A 14,158-nucleotide genomic window follows, 5' to 3' on the forward strand; every position below is an offset into this window, starting at 1 on the left:
GCTGCGACATCCAAAAAGTCGACGAGGCTGCTGCCGCCCCACACGTGATGCCAAACTAAATGGCCTCCTCTGATTGGCCCCCCCCCCCTCGCCCCCTCCCCCTGTCAGTGCACCAAGTCAAGCCACACCACCAGCAAGCTCTGGCCGAACGCGACACCTTTACCTTTTTGCGGGCTTGGCTTATACTTTTAGAACACATGCTTGTTCTGTCCCCCCAATTCCGCCCTCTGATTGGACTCGACGACTGAAATTCTATTTTCCCATCCCCAAAAGCGAATATCGAATTCAAATTACAAAAAAGGAAAATAAAAAAAAAACCGGCCAATGGCGCTCAAGGCCCTCTCGCCCATGCGCTGGCTCAGCGGCCTGCTGCTGCTCGTCAGCGCCGCCAACGCCCTCAAGTTCGACCTGCTCGCCCACCCCGGCGGCGAGAGCCTCAAGAAGGAGAGATGCATCCGCAACTTTGTGGGCAGCGACACGCTGGTGGTGGTGACGTCGACGGTGGACGGCTACAAGGGAGACGGCATGCTGGTCAACATTCATGTATGTCCATCCGAATATCCGATTCTTGATTCGAGGAGAGGAGGGGCAGCGCAAAAGGGGATTGATTGATTGATTGGGCTTCACTAACATTATTATTACTAGGTTCGTGATGCCATTGGCAACGAATACGGCCGAGCCAAGGACGTTGCGGGCGAGTCCCGAATCGTCTTCACCTCCCACGCCGACGCCGCCTTTGACGTCTGCTTCGAGAACCTCTTCAGTGGCAGTACGTTGTCCCATCTCCCTTTTTTCTCCACCATCTTTCGACGATATCTACTTCAATCATCCGCTAACACATTTCTCTCCAGACACCAAACCCCGACAGAACCTCCGCGTCGTCGAGCTCGACATCGACATTGGCGCCGACGCAAAGGACTGGTCCGCCATCCAGGCCACCGAGAAGCTCAAGCCCGTCGAGGCCGAGCTGCGCCGCATCGAGGAGCTGACCGGCGAGATTGTCCGCGAGATGGAGTTCCTCCGCTCGCGCGAGCAGAAGCTGCGCGACACAAACGAGAGCACAAACAACCGCGTCAAGTGGTTCGGCGTCGGCACCACCTGGCTGCTGGTCATCCTGTGGGCGTGGCAGATTATGTACCTGAGGGCGTACTTCCGCTCAAAGCACTTGATCTAGGGCGGGTCATGCATCGAAACAAGCTTTGGTGGGGGGTTTTAGACGGAAGGGGGGAAAAGAAGCAGTAAGAGGAGAAATGGAAGGGGGGGCTTTTATTGCGAGACAAACGCTTTGGAGCGTCGTTATTACACGGCTTGCCTCTATGTGGCGTATAGGAATCAAACATGGGAGAAAAGGGGGTACATGAGGATGGTGGTAGGCGCTAGCGTTTGCAATATCATGATGTATGAACCATCGAGATGAAGATTTGTTTAAAAAAAAAAACACAGGGGAAAAAGAGGGGAACCTGTTTTTTGTTTTTCCAATTTAATAAAGAAAAATTTAAATTCACATATATGATCCTGTCAACGCACTCCCGCGGCTCAATTTTGCTCAGTGTCCTCTGTATCACTTAGTTACAAAATCACAAACTGCAAAACATTTAGAGAGGACAAATTCAAGTCAAAGTCACTGCCAATTTCTCTTTTTCTACGAAAAAAGAAAAGATAAATGGCACTTTCTTCCTATTTCTCTTCTCTTCTGCCTCTCATTTCCATTTCATGCTATCATTGTGTCCTCCTCTACCTCCCTCCCAGCTAAGCCCCATCCCATCCGCCTCTCCCTTTTTCCCAATCAAATTGGTATATATAACTTTCCCTTTCTCATCTAAAAGAGGAAAAATAAAAGATAGAGCCCGCCCGCCAGTCTAGCACGCAAAAAAAAAATGAAACCAAGGGATTTAATTAAACTAGCCTTCCTCCTCCCAATCAAAAGCAACCAACCAACCAATCAACCTAACCCAGTCCGCCAAACGAGAGAAAAAAAGAAAAGAAAAGAAAAGAGACATGGTTGGAAAGTAGAAAAAAAAAAGAGGCCGGAAAATGTATCAAATCAAAACCGAGCGCCTCGCCGTCTCGTCTCGTCTCATCATCAGTATGTCTCGTTAAAAATAAATAATGCAATAGAAACGAAAATAAAAAGAGTCCACGCTGCAGCCCCCTCTTACAAGGAACTTGGGGAAAATGTAGGTAGGTGGGATCGAGGGTATCATGAGCAAAAAGGCGGGCATTTCATGAGCAGCCGAGAAGAAGAAGGAATAAAGAAAATATAATTAGATTTTCTTTCCACCTTCTTCCTCTTTTGTTTTCAGACTTTCCTTCAAACCACATCACCCCCCTCCTTCCGGCAGTATGCTGCTCAAACTCCTCAATACCATCATGATTGGCATATCTTTGGTCCCCGCGCTCTTTTTCTCCCTCTCCTCCCGCTCTCGTAATCTCACGGAACTTAGGCTCAGTACTCTGTCGGCTTCCTTGCCCGCTACCTTGACTCGCTGTTCCAGCTTATGTACGCTGTCTGTTAATTGATCGACTTCGAATTCGAGGGACGATTGGATGTGCCGTAATCGTGCTTGCGTTTGTGATCGTATGCTGGCAAAAGTATTGGTTTCGTCGACGAGGAAGCCTCTGATTTGACCTTCATCGGGGTCTAATAAGTCGAAATCGGGCAACGTTATTGTCTCTGCTTCTTTTTCCTGTGGTGTGAATAGAGGTGGCTGGTCAGGCACCGGTTTCCGTATGGCTAACCACGCTTTCTTTTCTTCTTGCAATCTGGGTTAAGTTAGCTTATAGTCCTATATAACCCAATGCATACCTAATGACTTGCCTCTTCACTTTTGCTTCTAAAGTAGCCAGCTTCTCGTCTAGCTCAATGTTTCTAGGATTCGGTCTTAGTATGACTGGTGCTTTGGGCACCTTCTCTTCTCTATTGAACCAATCTGAAAACTCTGATCTTGACGAAAAATCTTTAAGTAGCTGATCTTGGATCGCTCGAGCTGGAATAAGAATCTTGGTTAGCAAGAAGGGCGCTCTCAACAACTTATCCCATTCAATGACGAGAAATCCTCACCTCCAAGAACTGCACCAGAGTTCAGGGTCCCCCGCGGCTTAGCTGACAGTGCCCGCTCGCCACACCATATCAACAGCTGCTTCATCCGCCGCGGCTCCAGCAAATCCGCCTCGATATGCTTGTAAAACGCAGCAGTGCTGACTTCGCGATGGGGAATCGCTGTCTGCCCGCTCTCAATCAATGAGCTTGCTCTCCGTCCACGAGATCCCAGACTGCTTCTGCGGCTGCCGCCGGTCCCCCCCTTTTTGCGCATTTCTTTATTGCGGTTGATTATTGGCGTGTCGCTCATTGGTAGCTTAATTTTAGTTGGCTCAGTCGACGTCTCGTGCACAGGTGAGTCCACTATCGAAGCGTCCTCCTCAAGCTCTTCCTCCTGTATTACTGGTGGGGGCGGTGCTTTTGATTTTGCCGTCTTTTTGCCACGGCTCTGGCTGCTCGATGAGCCATTTGCCCGTGGCGGAGGAGGCGCTTGCTGCTGCTCTTCCGGTGCTGCATCGTCGCTTGATAATCGCGAGCTTTTCCTCGTCCCTCTTTTCGATACTTTTGCAGGCGGTTCATCCTGGATCGCGTCATTGGACGACGCTTTTCGTCGTGAGGGCGCCTTCTTTGCCGTTGTTGTCGCCTTCGGAGCCTTTTGCGCCGCGATCAGCTCCACGTCCTCATCATCATCACGGGTTGACGCTCTCGCCGACCGATTTTTCGCCGCGACAGTCGCTGCCGATGGTGGCCTCCCTCTTCCCGATTTCCGTACAGGGAGAGCTACCGGCTCTGGCGGCTCTTCGGTGGTTTTCGCCTTTTTAGATTTCCGCACAAATTGAAAGTCGTCGTCCTGTTCGTATTCGGCGGCTGCTCGTCTAGTCAGCATTTCTTCCTCTCTTCCTCCCCCGCTTTCTCCTTCTAATGATAAGGGTCCAACAAACCCGGCTGGCGCTTTGATCGGCGCGCTGGCTGGTCGTTCATGCTAAGAAGTTCCAGCGGCTGTCGAATGGTGGTAATGAGAGTCGTCATGGATGGCTTCTTCGGAAGCTCCTCTTGGTGGATCGCATGAGAGATTGACAGGCTGCCGTCGCGAATTGCAGGTTTCTGCGCCCCAAATACGGCAGCACAAAAAATCCTGTCGCCGTCGAGAGAGGTTCAAAAGTGTCGCGTGTGCTGATGAGGCGGTAGAAGATTGGGGTTTTTTATTCAGCCTTGTCGCGTCAAATGCCTGCGCGCGTGTTTCGCTCGTTCGTCCACCGCATCCACCTGCGGCGCAATCGCTGCTGAATTTCCCCGCCTAAATAATGCCCAGTCCGGGAGGATCCAGCCTGTATCGATGCTGCGTATGCGCTGCTCCGTCTTTGCCGGACGAAGATGGAAACTGTGCTCGTAGAGACCGCCAAAGTGTTCTTTCTTTTGCATTGGCAGTGTTTACTTTTAGGAGCATGCGAGAGGACGCTTTTCCAAGGCTGGCGCTAGTCCTGTTTCGGACAGACACTACCCCACCCCCTCGGTCTCATCATGGCGGCGGCTGATTGGCTGGCTGCAGGAGCTTTAGCTGAGCAACTGAGCCAGAGACATTCGGCTGCGCTAAAGCTTGAACGTCCCAACTCCAACAGAGAGCTATCGTGGGAACGTGGATAGCTTAACGCCGGAGTAAACGCCAAGATACTAGTTTCAGACGTTACCATATATTCACTTAATCCAGCATGGCTATTACATAATACTAGATTGCGTCAAAAAACTTCATCCAACGTGGCAATTGCAAATATATTCCTATACAACCACAGCGTTCTCTCCGAGAGTAAACTCTGGATTCACGAGGAGCAACAATCAACAATATTAATGCGATGCACTTATTCCATTTTCAAACGTTCTCCCACTGGTCTACCTCATATCAACTCGCTAGGCAATCATGTAGCTTCCGTTTTTTTCTAAGCTACAAAAATACCTAAAATTCAAACCGTCAAACACCAAGTATCTCGCCCCCCTTTGAGAGTACATAGATTCACCCAAACGCCTTCAAAGTAAAACCAAGCCCCGTCCAATCCCAACACCTTTTGATGTGTGTATACCTTGCCTTGCCACTATTTACGTACATTGTAAAGTAATACCGGTGAAGAGAGATATATGAAAGGAAAAAGCCGGGGTGGGAACAGCCCCGGAAATGGTCAAGGCACTGCCAACACCCACATATGGTGCGGGAAGGACCAAAATAAACAAGGAATAATAAGGAATAGTAAGGAAAGAAAAGGCAAGTCTTCAAAAAAAGAAAAAAAAAGAGAAAGAGAAAATGAATAGCCCCGAAACCCATACCAAAGGCGAATGCCTCCTCCGCTGATTCATTCGCATCTTTAACATGGTATAATTATACAGGGCAGAAATGTGTAACACGTGAGTGCCGTTTGTCAGTGACCCGCGTGCGTATGTCATAGGTTATCGGAACAGTCGACGAAGCCGTTCATCGAGAGGTTCCATGCGCGTCATACTCGGAATTTGGTACGCAGTCGCACTCTAAAAATAAACGTCAAGCCACGGTATATAGCAGTGGAAGGCTAAAGTGACCGCCGTGGTAGATGTGGTGATCGAGGTGGGCGGAAAACCGGTAGTGGTGGTAGTTCTGGTGCTTGGGGACGCGATGTTGTGCGCAATGACGGAGCATAAATCGGGTTGGTCATGTATTCTTCAATAGATACAGAGGCACTCTGATCCTTGGCAGCGGGCAGCACAACACCTGCGCCAGTCATGAATAATTCTTCAAGAATAGAGGAATTCTGATCCTCAACAACAGGCAGCTCAACACCTGCGCCAGCCATCAAGTCTTCAAGAGATATAGAGGAACGCTAGTCCTTAGCAACAGGCGGCCCAACACCTGCACCAGTCATGACTTGCTGCGTAGGTGAGGGTAAGGGGTCATTCATATCCTAAGAAAAGCGCCGTTGGACACCCTGGCCAACCATGGCTTGTTGAGCAGGTATCGGGGCCGCCATCCCATAGGGATTCATCTGCGGGTTGAAAGGCTCAACTACTTGTGACATGAAAGCACCGTGGAGACCTTGGCTCTGAGTCACGGGGCAATCCTTGTGAGCAAGCAGAAGAGTTTTGAGATTGACCACCTCTTCTCGCAGTTGCGTAATCTGCTGCGTCAAGGCGTCGTTTTCACTACTAAACATCTCGACCTTGGTCTGGAGATTAGCCAGCCACTGCTTCTTGCGTTGTCGACATTTGAGGGCAGCCACACTATAGCCATATATTAGCTCAACTCAACGCACAAAAAAAAAAAAAAAAAAAATTGATAGTGAGAAGACGTGACATACCGGTTACGTTCCAAAAAGTTCTTACGCTTTTCCTCATCCGTCATCTTAGACCTTCCAGGAGCATTTTCATCAAACCTATCCATGTCCTCATCTGAATGTTCCTCGTCAACGGAGCTGGCCGCGCCGCTGTTGGCCTTGGTTTTCTTGGCAGCGGGTGCCTTGGCAGGCATCTCATCAGCTTTTCTCCTGCCATTGGCGGCAGGGGGGGTTCTTCTTTCCCTTGCCTCGTGTCTGCGGCTTCTGGTCACTTTCATCCGAGCCGTTGCTGATTTCACTGACTCCCCGTTTGGAGTCTACTTTAACGTTGTTGGCCATTGGCGGCGACGTGTTGATATTCGATTGAATTGCGGGGGGGCGGGTGTGCGTGCGCGGTAGGTGCAGTTGTGACTGTGAATTGAGGTGTAGGTTGAGCCCCGTTGCGGCCTTGGGCGAGCATGAAAAGACCGTTGGCCGCGTCGTTATCGTGGGGATCAAATGGCCCGGATGAAGATTTGGGCTCGGCTTTGGGGATAACGGTGCCGTTGGTCATGTCCTGAGGCTGAGAGGTGACCGCGGGCGGCTGCGGTGCAGGCGGCTGAGCTCGAGCAGCCTGTTCCCGCTTTGCGGCGGCGCTCAGAGCTGTTCGGTGAAAGTCGAGGGTGCTGGGAGTCGCACCACCACTGGCCAGCTGGGCAAAGAGGGCAGAGTTGGGACTCGGGGCCGGGAACATAGACCCGCTCCCGCCCGGAGTCAGTCCAGTGCGCAGCGAAGACTCGTTGGGCGTAGGGAAGCCGCCGCGCAGGTGATGTGTATCGCCAAAGTAGTCGGTAGGTCCGGACAGCATGGCAGGGCTTAGCGGGCCGGTCCGCAGGGAGCCTCCGCCCCAGTTGAAGGGAGTCGCGTTGCTCCCGGGCAGCAGGGACGAGGGCGACGTCAAAGCAGCGACGCTGGGGAGCTTGGTTCCTCCAGGAGTTTCTGGACCACCACCCCCAAACGACTGCTCAAACGGATTGGGCTCCAGGCTGAGGGAGCCTCCAGAAACCTGAGGCGCGTAGTATTCCGGTGTGTTGGAGCCTTGCTGTGATTGTCCTGGTCGAGGCGGTGGTGCAAGTGGCTTGGTCGCCGGAGCATTAGACGTAATGTCCGGCTTGGTGAGAGAATCGATCTTCGCGCTGACGATGGAACCTGCGAGGCGGAGAGCGCTTTGTAAGTATGGCAGGACAGCAGCAGCAGCAATTGGGCAATTGGAACGTAGCGGGTAGGCGGTGCGTAGAGATGAGGGAATAGCGGCAATGACGATGGTGGAAGAGAAGCAAGTGTAGTGTCTAATGACGACGATGCAGGAACCACAAGGGGGAAGACGAGGAAGGGTAAAAAGGCTTACCTTGCCGTGTGGGGGAGATGGACTGCTTTGGGGACTTGGACTCAATTACGTCGGTCACAGTCGTCCCCATGATGACGATGATGTATTATCCCAGCAGACAGCAGACAGTGCAAAGGGGGGCGTTGAGCTACCGAGTATGTGGGGGAATGGCAGACGGGAGGAATTGCGGCGAGAGAATGGTGAGAGGTTTGGCAGAGAGAGCAGAGCGAAACGACGGAATGAGGTCAGAGGCAGAGCGTAGCGTGGAGGCAGAACTGCGGCAGTGGATAAGTTGGGGCGGTTTTGCGTTGAGATGGCGCGTTGCTGTCAACTCTGTTTTTGCCCTTGCTTGCTCTTGATTTAAACAAACTCTCAAAGCAGCCCAGTGTGGGCGGTCGGGTCTCTATTTTTGTGAGGGGCGTTCTTCCTCCTCACGCGCAGAGTTAGACGATTGAGGTGCAGCAGAACGCTTGGCCCGAAGCAGAAGGAAAGGCAAAAAGGGCCAATTCGATCGAGCTTGCCCCGTGCAGGCTCGCGGCCAAAAGCAAATCGCTGGATATCGAATCTGAAAATCCAAAGATGCCCCCAGAGTCTCGTGCCGCTAGAACGGCCACTGAAGCTATGCGGGGAGCGGAAGGCTGCGTTGAGAAGCGCTGTAACTTGAGGTGGTGATGAAGAGTGCACGATGGTGGAAGGAAGACGTCAGAGATGACGTTGTGAAAAGTCGAAGGCGCAGAAAAAAGAAGGCGGGCGGCTCTGGGGGCGCTGCTTGGCTGCTGGGCTGCTCTTAGGCCTTTTTCTGCGACGGGGCCTGCAGAGACTTCGCTGACAAACCTGGGTCGCCGCCGCACTGTGCGGGACGCCGCTGCGAATCTCGCGATTGGGAAACCGGGTGGTGTAGACCGTGTGAAGATGCGCGCAGTCGGACGGTGTACTCGTTATCGACGGGAGGCGAATTCTGTAGGGCCCAAGCAGCATGATTGGACAGCGCCGTATATTGCACGTGTTTTTCGTACTGTTGGTGCCCGTGCATACCTGCCTGGAGCTTGCATACCTTGCTCCAGCGCTTCCACCCCGTCTGGCGAGTTTACGAAGCAGAGGCAGAGGTGGAAAAGGGTGAGACCAGATGCAGCCAGATGCCACATCAATTCACCTATAAGATTGGGAATAAGGCCGGCAGTGGCAGCCGCGCGTCAGATGCTGGCGTGCGCTTCCATCGTGGCGCCGAAAAGGGAGCATCCAAAAGCCCAACAGTCCCGTCAACGACTCCATCTCATATCAAAACAAAGTCCAGATTGTTGTCGAAATGGCTTACAGTGTCGCTTCCCACTCACTGCCGGAGCTCTGTACGAGCAGCACCTCCGCAAAAGGAAACAAAAAGCAGGACTGGAGAAGGCATTGAAGCACTGTCCAGGCACTGTATCAAAAGTGGACTCACAGGATGCTGGGAGGGTCGCTCTAGCGTGCCACTGTTGATGCAGGCAAGGGTGAGGAGGAGATGTTGTGGCAGCAGAGAAGAAAAAAGAGGTGGAGCTTCTGCAACATGGGATCCATGTACTTGTACCACTACTGGTAAGGCAAGTCCATGCTGCTAGCAATGACGCTTCTCTTACGGGAAGACTTGAGCACGACATTCGATAGAGATGATGACTCTGGAAGCCACAGACAGGAAGAGACGAGGCAGACGAGACGAGAGTGCCTCTGCAGAAGCGTGGGAGAGAATGGCATGAATTGCAGCAGCAGTGGGACAAGGAAAGAAGCCAGATGCAGCCACCTGAGAGCTCGCTAATCTATCTACTCACCTAGACGAGGCGTATACGGGTTGACGGGCATCGCTAAGAAACGCACACTCGTACGGTTGCTCTGGGCGCGTGTACCAGTACATAAGCATCACCAAAAGCCATCAAGAAATCGCCTCACTGACTGATAATTCCGCATGCCGCACCGGAACGATTAACAATGTCCAAATTTTTGACGCTCCCCCCTTAATTCCGTATCAAACCACCAGCCGGACAACCGTTTTGATTTTCCCTTCGGCGACATACATGCCTCTTGCTGGGGCTCTCCAGGATGTGGCAATTTGGCCGCCTCCGTATATTACTGGTGCGCGTTCAACACACACACCAAAATCCCCTCCCACAATGTGCGGCATTGCCTCCGCGCCGACCTTCTGGCCAACTAACGATCCTTGTAAACTGGCCAACTACAGCTCACCTTACTCGAGCTCCGTACTCTAGTCTCGTCTTATTGCAGGTAGACACTGGCTAGGCCTGCTCTGTTCGCGCCGTGAAGAGGTGGTATTGCGTTGTCTTGAAAGTACAAACCCGCCCATATCAAACGGAGAGAAAAGGAGAGACTTACAATATTTAGACATTCACATTACGTCAGATGTCTTTTGTCCCTCTTGTTTTACCATTGAAGCCCTTCGCAACTTGTTCAAGACATTTTACCGTTGCATCTGCTTGAAATGGATGCGTATTCCCACTTGCCTAATTCGGTCGGCTCTGGAAGCGGAAGAGCAATCCATCCGTCTCTTATTAATAGCCAGATATCAGAGCAGCACCAGCACAACCATTTTTAGTTGCCATCAACCCTCGAGGCAACAAGCACAACAGATCAAGCGAACTTTTTCTTAATTTCTTTGATTATGAGCAAGACCAGCCAGCGAATCACAGCAGCGCGATGGCCGCAGCGAACATACGGTCCTCCTTCCCTCGCACACAGTGTAAGAGACGACCCCCTGAAATGACCCGCCCTTCTCCACATCGTACCATCGTCCGTGACACTGTGCCGCGACTTTTTGGCCCAAGCCCGGAGCTGGCTAATTGCTGAGCGCCATATGATCGCCAGGTGACGTCAGCATGAAAAAAAAACCAACAAGGTCAACAACCAAGGCACGCAACAAGGGAGGTCCATCCACCCCAGAACGCTGTTGAAAATGCTTCTGGAGCGAAGCCAAAAAGGGCCCCACGGAATCCGCACGCGTCTTTGTTGTTGGCCAAGTCTCGTGTACTAAGCAGGCGGCGGATTCTCTCTCCTTGGGCGTCGGGACCTGTGACTTGGCGACTTGTTGCTGCCAGATGGGCGCAACTCTGTGTCGATCCGATTCTGAGCCTTTTGCCTTGCCTTGGTTCTTTATTTTTGCCTTTCTTCACTTATTTTCTGCTCCCGCCAAGCCGTTTCTCGCTTCGACGCCACGTCCCCACCGCAAGGCTGCAGTTCTGGCCAAGCTATGACGCAACTTTCCGCCGGGCCATTGTGAAACAAAGTTACAGCCGTAACGTTGGTTCCGCGTAAAGACGCCGCGATGGCTGCTTGTTTACCCTGCAACCGTCAACAGACAACAACTCGGTAGTCTATTCAGCATCAACCCGAAGAAATAAACCGCGTGGTTTTTCTTCTGCTACAGTCCCAAAAGTCGCGTATAGTGGGGACGTGTTCTGTAGGTCCGAGAGCGACCTCCATGTCAGTAGCCACCTCCTTATAAGCATATACTGTACGACAAGTTCAAACATCGTTGCAAACACCAGAAGCACGCCAAGACGCTTCAAATAAACAGCGTCGACCACCTTCTCAATAGCTGGCCCCTCAGCTCAGAACAACGGCGCGCCCTAAAACTCCCCCCGAGATGGTCTCAAAGCTGACTCTGTGATCATCTCGCATGCAAGCATCCTTGGCGCCTAATTCCGAAGAACACCAGAGGATCGAGATCTCCTTGCCTTACCTAGTATTGCTAGCTAGCATGTCCCATGGCCCTTTTGCGTTGGGCTATTGTTTTGGGCTGCGGTACCTGATGCTCATGATGAAATGATGATCAATCTCCCCCGGATTGTCTTCCCCTTCGTTGCGGGACACGAAAGGATCAGCGCGGTGCTTATACCTTCTTTGGCAGACAGGTGTGCGCGGGAGGGGAAAGGCTGGCCACTATTTCCAAGGCAACGGGGCTTCAGGTATCTTGAGGGTAGCTCGACGGTGGAAAGCTCTAAAAACGTGAATGGGTTGTCAGGCGCCTCCCTACTATCCGGCCAGCCGATGTAAGTCTGTAGGTGAGTCTCCAGAATCCGGTTTGGCAGCCGGTGAAAGGAAAGAAGTGAGAAGAAAGGAATAAGCATCGCGTGATGCAATATTTCTCTTTCTCGTCTGTCAAGCAGGCTACACGTCTATCTCTCTTGTGGCTAGCTGTCCGGAGAGTTCAGGAGCTGAAAGGCCGCAGCGCTCTTGTAGTCCTGCTGATCCGTAAGAAGCTGTGCGACTACGCTACCACGCGGCCGTCTGATGTGCTACAAGGTCAAATATAGATTTGTAAGATCGCTTCTTTAGGGCGCAGGTGAATGCGGAGCGTGTGAATTAGTCCATCTCGTTGTAAAATGATTGTCGATGTTGTCTTTCTCAGCTGGGCAGCTCCCACTTTCTCCAACAGACAATGGTTTAGTCCAATCCAACAAGCTGGGTACCTAGATTGGCCGTCATTTGACAGCAGCATGTTATGCTGAACATAGTGCCATCTCTACTTTTATTATAGCTGTGCTGATCAGTTGAAAGAAGCCAACAGCAAACTTATGATATACTCTAGGGTAGTAACTAGGGGCTCGAATGGTGAGCCAAACCCAACCAAAGGGGTCCGTAACAATACCGTAGAGCTCTGGGTACGTACATGAGATTGAGTTGAATGGTTATATCCGTTTAATGGTTTCATATCTATCTGCTCAATCTTGGTATGATTTAGGCTGAGGTCATCCACACCCCAGACCGTAAATTAGCATCGCGGCCAACACGCATCCCGCCCAATTCACCCCCTACAGGACAAGCATGTAGTCTAATGCAGTCAATTCGCCGGACAACTACCATGCCATACATGAAAAGAAAAACGTTTAATCCTTCAAAAGAATGTCTCTTCAAGACCTCTACAGCTTCGCAGCATCCTTCTTACCCCCATCATATCTCCTCAGCTTATACCCATGCCTCGGAGCATGCAACCTCACACTCTCCCCCTTCGCCGTCTCAACCTCAATAACCACCTCGTCCTTGTCCAAACTCAGCAACTTTCCAACATCCTTGTGCGACCTCCCCGTATCTGTCGGGCAAATTGAAACGACGCTCCCCTTTTTCAGCCCCTCCGCCACCACCAGCGGATCCCCCTCATCCACCGTCTTCTCCTCTTCGTTCCACGCCGACTTCTCAATCACACTCGCTGCCTCTTCGCCATTCAGCGTCTTGGGCTTCCCGTTCTTCGCCTTGGCTGCCGTGACCGCCTCCTGGAAGCGCTTGATCCACGCATACACTCGAGGATATCGTTCTGCCGAGAACCTATCCTCCGGCAACGCCCCTTTTAAGCCAGACACCCAGTGAAGCGTCCATACGCCCTCGATGTCTGCCAGGCTAGGCTTCTCCGTCTTCAAGATCCATTCTCGCCCATCTGCCAGCAACGTCGTCTCCAAAAGATCAAATCCGACTGCAATCTCTGCCAACGCATCGGGACGAATCTTTTTCAACGCCTCTAGGGTGAAAGGCTTCCCTGAAAAGTCTCCCCTGTCCTTCAAATAATTTGGGTCCTTAAAGAGCGGTAGATCCAAAGGAAGCAATCTTGCGGCTTCCTGGAAGATGCCTCCGTCAATGATGTAAGCTGAGAGTAAACGTTCCACACCCTTCTGTTCTGGCGTAGTTGCTCCAAGGCGAGGAAGCTCGGGATACAATTCTTCCAGCTTTGGCAGTTGAAGGCGCGTATCAAAGTAAACGTCCCTGCCAATGGAAAGAATGGGGATGCGGCGATACGCGACACCCAGGCGAGCGACGTCTGGTCGCGGCATCATAGTAGGTTGAAGCTGAAATTTGACATTTTAGCTTGAGATGCCTTGGTTCAAGACTCCAAGTTTGTACAAAACTTACACATTGGCTGTGCGGAATTCCCCGTAGAGCCAGATACCAAACCGTCCTTCTTGCATAGGGGGGAGTGTGGGTAGTGGTACAGAATGATTTCTTTGGCTGCCATTTTCACGTTTCGTAATAAATGATGTAAAGATAACAAGAACTTGACAATTACAACTGGTGTTACGGTGGACTACTTCATGCCGTATATAAATCGACAAGTGCCTGCTGCAGCTTGCTTACCAACGTTGCGGTCTACTTGCAGGCTCCGCGAACCTCGGCTTATTAGGGGTGGGGTAGCCGGGGTAAACTACCGCGACGGCAAAGTAGTGTTAGATGTTATGCTTGCGGCTGCGATACCTATGGCTCTGCGGCTTGAATCCTTTTATTAGAGGCAACGAGGTATATACCACCCAGTGCTATGCTATCATCTACCTCGTTGTGTATGAAGCATCTTGCTTTCTGCGTTCTCGTATCTGCCCAGGAGCGTATCGTCACGCCCTCATCTGAATGCGTAGTAAATCTTTCCCATACCAGGGTCAACTATAATTCGAGTAAAAAGCAAAGTCGTCATAAAAATCGAGTCTCTCTGGG

The 14,158-nt window shown here is 51.6% G+C and overlaps 5 protein-coding genes across 6 annotated transcripts; 1 reads left to right on the top strand and 4 right to left on the bottom strand.

Annotated features, from left to right (window-relative positions):
• The first annotated feature begins 164 nt into the window (after window positions 1–164).
• Window positions 165–1,205, top strand: TrAtP1_003183 (uncharacterized protein). The gene is made up of 3 exons (XM_014087735.2): window positions 165–543; window positions 646–769; window positions 852–1,205. Exons 1-3 carry the CDS (start codon window positions 325–327, stop codon window positions 1,172–1,174), a joined length of 666 nt encoding a protein of 221 aa, XP_013943210.1. The 5' UTR covers window positions 165–324; the 3' UTR covers window positions 1,175–1,205.
• Window positions 1,206–1,676: 471 nt separating this feature from the next.
• On the bottom strand, window positions 1,677–4,526 carry TrAtP1_003184 (uncharacterized protein). 2 transcript variants are annotated; one of them, XM_066111779.1, is made up of 4 exons: window positions 3,982–4,526; window positions 3,062–3,907; window positions 2,819–2,987; window positions 1,677–2,763 (listed from the first exon to the last, which is right to left on the bottom strand). In XM_066111779.1, the coding sequence occupies exons 1-4, from the start codon at window positions 4,067–4,069 to the stop codon at window positions 2,322–2,324; spliced, it is 1,545 nt and encodes a 514-aa protein (XP_065967858.1). In that variant the 5' UTR covers window positions 4,070–4,526; the 3' UTR covers window positions 1,677–2,321. The 2 variants fall into 2 exon arrangements, with proteins under 2 accessions (XP_065967858.1, XP_065967859.1); XM_066111780.1 differs by having other exon boundaries at window positions 3,062–4,526.
• Window positions 4,527–5,964: 1,438 nt separating this feature from the next.
• On the bottom strand, window positions 5,965–6,611 carry TrAtP1_003185 (uncharacterized protein; the record flags this gene model as incomplete). Its single annotated transcript, XM_066111781.1, has 2 exons — window positions 5,965–6,280; window positions 6,358–6,611. The coding sequence occupies 2 exons, from the start codon at window positions 6,609–6,611 to the stop codon at window positions 5,965–5,967; spliced, it is 570 nt and encodes a 189-aa protein (XP_065967860.1).
• Window positions 6,612–6,655: 44 nt separating this feature from the next.
• TrAtP1_003186 (uncharacterized protein) lies at window positions 6,656–7,790 on the bottom strand (the record flags this gene model as incomplete). The annotated part of the gene is made up of 2 exons (XM_014087438.2): window positions 6,656–7,521; window positions 7,721–7,790. The coding sequence occupies 2 exons, from the start codon at window positions 7,788–7,790 to the stop codon at window positions 6,656–6,658; spliced, it is 936 nt and encodes a 311-aa protein (XP_013942913.2).
• A 4,553-nt stretch (window positions 7,791–12,343) lies between these two features.
• TrAtP1_003187 (uncharacterized protein) lies at window positions 12,344–13,800 on the bottom strand. The gene is made up of 2 exons (XM_014087410.2): window positions 13,586–13,800; window positions 12,344–13,521 (listed from the first exon to the last, which is right to left on the bottom strand). The coding sequence occupies exon 2, from the start codon at window positions 13,507–13,509 to the stop codon at window positions 12,604–12,606; it is 906 nt and encodes a 301-aa protein (XP_013942885.2). The 5' UTR covers window positions 13,510–13,521; window positions 13,586–13,800; the 3' UTR covers window positions 12,344–12,603.
• Between the last annotated feature and the right edge of the window lie 358 nt (window positions 13,801–14,158).

Source organism: Trichoderma atroviride, chromosome 2, assembly GCF_020647795.1.
Source record: "Trichoderma atroviride chromosome 2, complete sequence".
NCBI lineage: Eukaryota > Fungi > Ascomycota > Sordariomycetes > Hypocreales > Hypocreaceae > Trichoderma > Trichoderma atroviride.

Bases quoted from the DNA above. Each gene is read 5' to 3' on its own strand.
- TrAtP1_003183 (XM_014087735.2), top strand. From the start codon at position 325: ATGGCGCTCAAGGCCCTCTCGCCCATGCGCTGGCTCAGCGGCCTGCTG. The intron at 544-645 runs GTATGTCCATCC...TATTATTACTAG, and splicing joins GCATGCTGGTCAACATTCAT to GTTCGTGATGCCATTGGCAA. The intron at 770-851 runs GTACGTTGTCCC...ATTTCTCTCCAG, and splicing joins CGAGAACCTCTTCAGTGGCA to ACACCAAACCCCGACAGAAC.
- TrAtP1_003184 (XM_066111779.1), bottom strand. From the start codon at position 4,069: ATGACGACTCTCATTACCACCATTCGACAGCCGCTGGAACTTCTTAGC. The intron at 3,908-3,981 runs GTTTGTTGGACC...CTAGACGAGCAG, and splicing joins CCGATCAAAGCGCCAGCCGG to CCGCCGAATACGAACAGGAC. The intron at 2,764-2,818 runs GCAAGTCATTAG...AACTTAACCCAG, and splicing joins TTAGAAGCAAAAGTGAAGAG to ATTGCAAGAAGAAAAGAAAG.
- TrAtP1_003187 (XM_014087410.2), bottom strand. From the start codon at position 13,509: ATGATGCCGCGACCAGACGTCGCTCGCCTGGGTGTCGCGTATCGCCGC.